Here is an 8,517-nt window from a genome sequence, read left to right on the forward strand (position 1 = left end):
ATTTTATACATCTTCGTCAAAAAGACAGGTGAATTGTACATTGCAAAAATAGTCTGGTGCAAAACTGTTAAGTTTAAAGCTTTCTGAAATCTTGACCTTTCAAAAAAACTAGTTTGTGAAAGTTTGATGAAAATGTTTGACAGGTTTTGAGATGACTGGAATGTGTTAGTTTTTAAGTCCATTTCGCTTCTGATGCAGAGTATAAACTTAACATTTCAAATGTGAATGTCCGCTCTTATGGTGCAAGCTTATGTAACCAAATTGTAATAAGCGGTTTTAATTTTGGCTTAAGTTTATGATAATTAGTATTATATGTTTGTCTTCTAGGGGGATCTGTGGCTCATTTGCTCAGTAAATACGGGGCCTTCAAGGAATCAGTAGTTATTAACTATACTGAACAGTTACTTCGTGGCCTTTCCTATCTCCATGAAAACCAGATCATTCATAGAGATGTCAAAGGTAGGAATTCTTTTAATTACTACCTACTAACAATAAATAGAAAACAATTGAGAGTTTTACAACTTGGACCTTTATTGGCAGTTTCTAACTTAAGATCAACTCTATCGGATTGTTTTTCCTGAGTAACTCAAAATACTAGAATTATTAGAAGTGAAAGGAACCTTGGAGTCATGAAATCTGCCTTCCTCAGAGAGACTGATTTTTCCAGTCTCACTGCTAATTGATGGTAAACCAGTATAAAAATCAGGTTTCTGATTTCTTGGTCTCATGATCTACTACTGCCTCCCCAACCGTTCCTGTTTCTAGTTTTATTTAGAATAATTGGGGTATCATGAGCTTCTTTTGAGAAAAATCCTTTAAGATCTTTTGCAGTTTATCTTATTAAGAATAACTGGTTTTCTGACATGTATGTGTGACTAGTATTCAAATAATTTTATAACATTAACTTTTATGAGTTATAATTAAGGAATTATACTATTTTGAATTGGTCTAGGTGAGTATGTTTCAATAGAACTGTCTTAAAATGGAAACCACTAAAATTTTAACTTTGAGGGAAGATTTTTGTTGGGAACATTAAAGGTTTTCAACACTTAGTAACATTTCATTAAATGTCTGCCTTGATCTCCTTTTGCCTTGTTACTTTGATCTTTCCCTCTGAAGATTTGGATTTTATTTTTACATTGTTGATACCTGTGTGCCTTTTTAGGAAGAATGAAGTGAATCAAGAGGGGAGATTTCTCTGAACCCTTCCATGCCCACTTCCTTTGTTACTGTCCTATTTCATTAGTAGTATTTTACTGAGTTTTGAATCTATTCTTTTGCTTTTTAACATACAAGGTCATTTGCTCTTTTTGTTGACAGGTGCCAATTTGCTAATTGACAGCACAGGTCAGAGACTGAGAATTGCAGATTTTGGAGCTGCAGCCAGGTTGGCATCAAAAGGAACTGGTGCAGGAGAGTTTCAGGGACAGTTATTGGGAACAATTGCATTTATGGCACCTGAGGTAAGAAGCAGCTGTGAATGTGATGGCAAAGTAGCTGGCGTTCCATGTGACAGAATTATAGCAACTTAGGTTGCAGTGTTGTTCCGTATGCGCTTACCAATGAGAAGATTATGGCTCTAAAATAAGGTTTTAATGATATCCTTGATTTCAGACTCTTAATCCCTGACGTTCCATCTTTGTCTTGACAAAATTTTAAAAGAGCAGGCTTTAGTAGACTTGCTTATAAGACCGTTGCCAACAGAGAATTTTGGGGTAGTTGTACTACTTGTTTTATAGTATGCCCAAAGTACACATAATTAAAAATCTTAACAATTGCTCTCTCTCTATTCCAAAGGGAGATGAGCACACAGAAGCTAGTCTTCACAGTAGTGAAGAAATTTCACGTAGTATTGCTGTTCTGAATCAGGCTTCTTCAGTTGTGTTCCACACTCTTCATGTTTATACGTAGTGATAATTGGTTGTCCTCTGGCCCCACAGTGACTTAAGTACACAGGGGCTGCTTGGATATTCTGTGATCTGACTCCTTTTCAGAATCTCACAATTCTCCAAAGTACTTTTGTGCCACGTAGGAGATTAAGCTTGTTAATGAAATAAATGAGACATCAAGGTAGTCCATGGAGTTGCTGTCTGTACCATTGTTTTGGTCTGAAATAAAAACCTAGAATACATAACTACAGAATATTTTTCTCTTTTGTTAATGAGTCATATTTCTAAATTAACTATTTTAGGTACTGAGAGGTCAGCAGTATGGTAGGAGCTGTGATGTATGGAGTGTTGGCTGTGCTATTATAGAAATGGCTTGTGCTAAACCACCTTGGAATGCAGAAAAACACTCCAATCATCTTGCTTTGATATTTAAGGTAACTATAATATAAAAATTACTTTTTCTGCTGTAATTGGCAGGAGGCAGATTTTCATGGGTTCCCCTTAACTCTCAATCTAATGTCAAAGCATGTATCCTCCTTGAAATAAATATGCATATATGTATCTCTTGGAATTCATACGGTGTGATGAATGTTGGTGGCATGTACAGTCAGTCCTCATTTTTCAAGTAGTTAGGCTCTATAAAGTCACTTCGAACAATGAGTTAGCGAATAATGAATCATTGTTCTTAGGTGAAATATGTACTAAGTATATCCAACTTTCAAATGTAAAAATGTAGAGCTCTTTATGGACACAATCCACAAATCTTTAAAATCTGATTTACTATTTTCTGTATTTAAAAAATTTACACGAGTCAGGTACCAAATCCCGTCTGTCCTACCTTTCTGACAACTCTCAAATCCATTCTGTCCATTTCCAGTGGAGAAGAGTATAGTAGTTTAGATTTTTAGCTTCTGATCCAGACATGTGCCAGTTAAAAGCTCAGGCTCTGGAATGATACAGACCTGATTTCAAACCGTGGTTCCAGCCTTTAAACTTTAAAAAGCCATGTGACTCGGGAAATGACTCCGTCTGCCCTCTGTTTTCTTGGTTATAAAACATGTATAATTACAGCATCTACTTCATGGGATTAATATGGGAATAAAATCTCTGGGCCTGAGTAACTCGAAATCCAGTGCACCAGTACCTCAGTACCTCCCAGCACCTCCCCCAGTCCTTCCCACACTTCCATACCTTCCCCATTCAGTGCAGTTGAGTTTCTGATGTACTAAGCGGACTGGCCAGGTGTGGTCTCAGTAGCTTTGAATAGCTCTCTGTGCTGAATGACAGAACATGTATGATGAAGCAAGGATGACAAACCATCATACTGCAGAGTATGAGGAGAGCATATAGTATGAAGTGAATACTTTACCTGTCTAATCATTTTGATGTACTTAGTCATGTTCATTTGAGACAAGGAAAACCATAGATCCATCTGCTCAGGAAGTGTTTGATTAAATTCTGAAATCCTAAAATTTGAAGATTCTTAGAGGAAGCCTCCCATCCAGTGGGTGAGTTTTTCCAGAGACTCCCTGTCAGAAGCAAGTCCACCAATTTCAGCTTCAGTTCTTCTATGTACAGGATGCACGTGTACTTCTAGATCAGAAGCTCCTATTGTGGAAAGTTTAAACACACTGGTGGTTTTTCTTACAGATTGCAAGTGCGACGACTGCTCCATCAATCCCCTCACATTTGTCTCCTGGTTTACGAGATGTGGCTCTTCGGTGTTTAGAACTTCAACCTCAGGACAGACCCCCGTCAAGAGAGCTACTGAAGCATCCGGTCTTCCGTACTACATGGTAGCCAATTATACAAATAAACTATAATGGAGACAGGATGCTCAACGAGAGCAAAACTTTTGTGGGGAACCACGCTGATAATCTGCTGGCCTTCATGCCACTGAACAGCTATGAACAAGACCAGTGGGGAACCCTTACCTAAGTATGTGATTGACAAATCATGATCTGTACCTAAGCTTAGTATGCAAAAGTCCACAATTTGTGCACAAACTGTAAACCGTGCCTTTCAAAGAACTGGCCATAGGTAAACAGGAAAGCAACGAAGTTTTGCATGACTAACAAGCATATTTTGGTGTTTTTGGAGCACTTTTTCAGCAATATTAGCAGCTGAGGGGCTCAGGATCTATTTTAATGTTTCAATTTTTCTTCCATTTCATATCGTGATGACAAGCAGGGGGTTCTACAATTCCGTTCAGTTTTTTTTTTTTGTCACTGGCTATAAATCAGTATCTGCCTCTTTTAGGTCAGAATATGCTATAAGTAGCAGTAAATATATTTTTAAAAGTTGATAACTTCTTTATGAACCACAATTGACCTTTATTTTTTAAATGCCTGGGCAGTTGTGGTTCACTGTGCATTTTACTGTTGGCCCATTCATTTCGTTTTTGGAAATTATGGTTCTATATTTTCATTTTACCTTCATTTTGTTTAATATTCAGGGAAAGGTGATCTTTTCAAACCAGAAAAAAAAAATAGAACTAGGTGTGAACTAGGGTTTATTAAATATCTTGCTATTGCAAGAGGTTTTTTTTTTTTTAATACAGATTTAATTTTGTTTGTTTTAAAAATTGGAATATAATAAAATACTACCTTCACTGAGTCAGTCACTGCTCTTTTCATGCAGGTTAAATATAAATTAAGTGAAAATCAACATTCTCTGTGATGCAGCTCACAACCAAGATCAAGATTACCTTGAAATTGTTTTTTTTAATGTATTGGTTTCTTTTGTAGGAAACTTCACACCACTGAAGTCTTACTTTGTATGTAACAATCCATTGTTCATCATCACCACTAATAATATTATTAAACTGCTATTTTCCTTCTACCATGCATCATCTCCTTACAGTAGGCCTGGCTGATACTTAAAGGAAAATTAACTAATGACTCAACTACCAATGAGTAATAGTGTTTTTACAAAATAAATTTGCTTGTAACTTTGAAAACATGATCAGAAAGAAAAGTGAAATTGAATTTCACTTACACACTAATTATTGGATTTTGCACAATTATCTAATGGTTTTCATCTGAGTTGAATTCAGATGCATGGAATCCTGAAGGAAAATGGCAGCTCTTTTATCTTTTTGTAAGTCTTTTAAATCAAGTACTGATTAAATATTTAATACAACTTTTTGAGATGTTAAGTTTTAACTCTTCAGAAGCCAGTTGAATTATTGCAGAGTGAAACAGAATTGGTTATTCTCAAAGACTCAGGATAAACTAAATAAGCTATATAGAGTACATTTTAAATGTACATCACAAATTGGAAGTAAAATAAGTTACAAGATAAGTTTACAGGGATATATTGCATATAATTTTTAAAAAGCAGTTTTTTTTTTTATGTGAATGTGTCTCTTAGTGAAATTTTACATTCCTTTGTTTTGGAAGATTGGCAATATTTGAAGAGTTAAAAATAGTACCGAAATGTGAAGTTTGGTAGCTCTAAATGTGTTGTACTTGACTGTCTTTTTTTTATTTTCTTCTTTTTTGTGTGTGTGACTACTTAGAATTTTCACAACCCTAATAAGATTGTTTCCGAGTTTCTCATGTGCAAGCTTTAATGGATGCACTCTTGCCATTTTATGTACTGGAAGATCACTGGTCAGATTAATACTGTGTCTGACAGAAATGTAAACTGTATAAACTGAGGAACCTCAGCTAATCAGTATTACTTTGTAGATCACCATGCCCACCACATTTCAAACTCAAACTGCCTCTAGATGTCCAAATCCATTGTTTGAGTTTGTTTGCAGTTCCCTCAGCTTGCTGGTAATTGTGGTGTTTTGTGTTTTGTTTTGTTTTCAATGCAAATGTGATATAATCTTATTTTCTTTGGATCAAAGCTGGACTGAAAATTGTATTGTGTAATTATTTTTGTGTTCTTAATGTTATTTGGTACTCAAGTTGTAAATAATGTCTACTGCTGTTTATTCCAGGTTCTACTACCTCAGGTGTCCTATAGATTTTTCTTCTACCAAAGTTCACTTTCACAATGAAATTATATTTGCTGTGTGACTATGATTCCTAAGACTTCCAGGGCTTAAGGGCTAACTTCTATTAGCACCTTACTGTGTAAGCAAATGCTACAAAAAAAATCTCTGGGTTAAGAAAATTTGGCTTAAATGTATCCTTTGTTATTTTAAATATATCAAGATATTTTAATTAAAATTTTTACCCCATTGAACCAATTTTATAGTATTTGTACCTATTTTGGTGTTTGTCTTTATAGTAAATAAAAGTTTTTGAACAAAGGTTGGAATTTTGTTTATTTTGCCAGGTGCCCAGTTATGTCCTGTATAGCTAAAGGATCCAGACCAAGATCATGTGTTCCTCCTACTTGTCAAGTTTCTTCAGTTTCATTCAGTCCAGACTCATTCCTCAGTTTTTTCTTGACCTTCAGGACCTTAATATTTTTTAAGATTACAGGCTAATGTTTTATAGAGGTCCTTCGCTGGAGTTTGGTGCTTCCTCATGCCTGGATTCAGAGTATGAGTTTGTGACCGGAATGTGGGAGGGGTGACGCTGTGCTCTTCTTGGTGTGTCTTACCAGGAGGCGCTCCAAAGCCAATCTGTGCCAGTGCTGGTGATACGGTGATCATCTGAGTAGGCCTCACTCACCACTATCAAGTTACTGTTTCCCTTCATAATATCTAGCTTTATATTAAGTATTGTGCAGAGATGATACTTTGAGACTATGTAGTTTGTTCTTCATTCAACTTTAACCCTCTGCTCTTAGCTTTCCTGAATTCTGAATTACTACTCTGACACTTGCCAATTGCTGATTTTCTAGTTCTTGCATTCTTTCTGTATTTTATTAATGGACAGTTTGCTATAAAGAAGAGCTTCCTCTTCTCCCACTTATTATTCATTTATATAAAAATGGATTTGTGGATTCCTATTCAGTGAGAGAAAATCCATTACTGTCATCATGTATTTGCTCAAATTGTCATTCTCAGCCATTGGATGCCTCTTGAAAGCCAGCTTCTGTGTCCCAACTGGCAAGCCACCAGTATTCATTGCTCTTGGGTGTGCCTTTGTCACTGGCTCCCAGACCTTCCTGGTAGACAAAACTACTATATATATTCCAAGTAGTTTCTCTTGTGCACAGATGAGAAATATACATACATACACAAACCATGAGTTCATACCAATCTAATTTCAATTTACCACCACTATGGTTCTTCATTCAAGCTTCCCCTCATTCCATATTTTTAACACTTCCCTGGACAAAAAAAAACCTGACCCCCATGTACCTCAATATATGGTATATTAAGATCCATATATTAAGATCCAATATATGGATCTGTTCAAGATATATATATGATATATACATATATATATATCAAGATATATATATATATCAAGATATATTCATATATATGGATCTTAATCTGTTCAAGTCCTCCCCCTAACCCCCTGAGTAGCCAATCTTCCTGATGCCCATCAGGCTTCCTTCCCTGCATGGCCCCAACCCCTGCTGGACTGCCTTTGTTCCCATTTACCTGTGGGCTTTAATACATATTTGTTCCACATATTTTTTTTAAAGCCATCTTACATGTATATATAAAAGTTGTATTATACATATTGCAGCATATGTATACGATATATTTTATTTTTTAGAACAGTTTTAGGTTTACAGCAAAACTGAGCAAAAGACTCAGAGATTACCCATATGCCTTCTGGCCCCATTACTCACAGCCTCCCCCCCACTATCAACATCTAAGGGCTTTTTGACCAGAAGAAAAGCTCTTCCAAAAATTTTTGTTTTTCTTTTAAATCTTAAGTGAAAATTATAACTCTTCAAACAGTCTACCTTATATGACTTGGTATGTTACATACTTTCACATAAATACTACTACTATTCCAAGGCAGTATAGATTAAACTTAACTGATTCCATCCACACAACTCTTTTTATATTGTATGGAATTGAAAAAAACAATAAAAACTGCCCTCTTATGTTAAACTGATTAGAAGAGGAATGAAGAATTACTCACTAGCAAGTACTTGTCAGGCATACCTTAGAACACAGTGATTATACTCCATTTCACAAATGCAGAAATGAGCCAATTTCAATCATTCTGCAACATAAGCTACAACAGGGAGCTCCCTTGGCCTGCCCCACAGTTTCAGTCTTAGATTGTACCTGTGCTTGTGTACTCATTTCCACTTTATTCTTCATTTTTCTGCCAGTAGTCATTTCTCACAGGATCAAACTTAATCAGAAACAAGATGAATTAACCCTGCAAAATAGGTAATATCATGGAGTAAGTGTGAGTTCAGATAGCATTTTGTTTTAAAGTTTCTGTATAATTTGAAAATGCGCATCTTTTTTTAAGAGAGGAGGGGGAGCAGAGATGAGGCACAGGGTGGTGGTGGGGGGGAGGGAGAGAGAGAGAGAGAGAGAAAATAAGCAGGTTCCATGCCCAGTGCAGACCTTGATGTGGGGCTCTATCTCACAACCCTGAGATCATGACCAGAGCTGAAATCAAGAGTTGGACGCTTAACCAACTTAGTCACCCAGGCACCCCCCAAAATGTGCATCTTTTAAACAGGCTCTAGATATTACTATTAAAGTGTATACTTCTGTCATTTCCAGAAAACAATACCTTTGAGA

The 8,517-nt window shown here is 36.0% G+C and overlaps 1 protein-coding gene across 1 annotated transcript in view; it reads left to right on the forward strand.

The window, feature by feature from the left end:
• Positions 1 to 6,153, forward strand: part of MAP3K1 (mitogen-activated protein kinase kinase kinase 1) — a 78,751-nt gene extending 72,598 nt beyond the window's left edge. Inside the window, exons 17-20 of the mRNA XM_072826491.1 lie at positions 328 to 459; positions 1,321 to 1,463; positions 2,192 to 2,323; positions 3,540 to 6,153. Of these exons, the coding sequence (XP_072682592.1) occupies positions 328 to 459; positions 1,321 to 1,463; positions 2,192 to 2,323; positions 3,540 to 3,689 (557 nt within the window). The 3' untranslated portion in view covers positions 3,690 to 6,153. The remainder of the gene's footprint in view (positions 1 to 327; positions 460 to 1,320; positions 1,464 to 2,191; positions 2,324 to 3,539) is intronic.
• The last annotated feature ends 2,364 nt before the right edge of the window (positions 6,154 to 8,517 follow it).

Source organism: Canis lupus, chromosome 5, assembly GCF_048164855.1.
Source record: "Canis lupus baileyi chromosome 5, mCanLup2.hap1, whole genome shotgun sequence".
Classification (NCBI taxonomy): domain Eukaryota; kingdom Metazoa; phylum Chordata; class Mammalia; order Carnivora; family Canidae; genus Canis; species Canis lupus.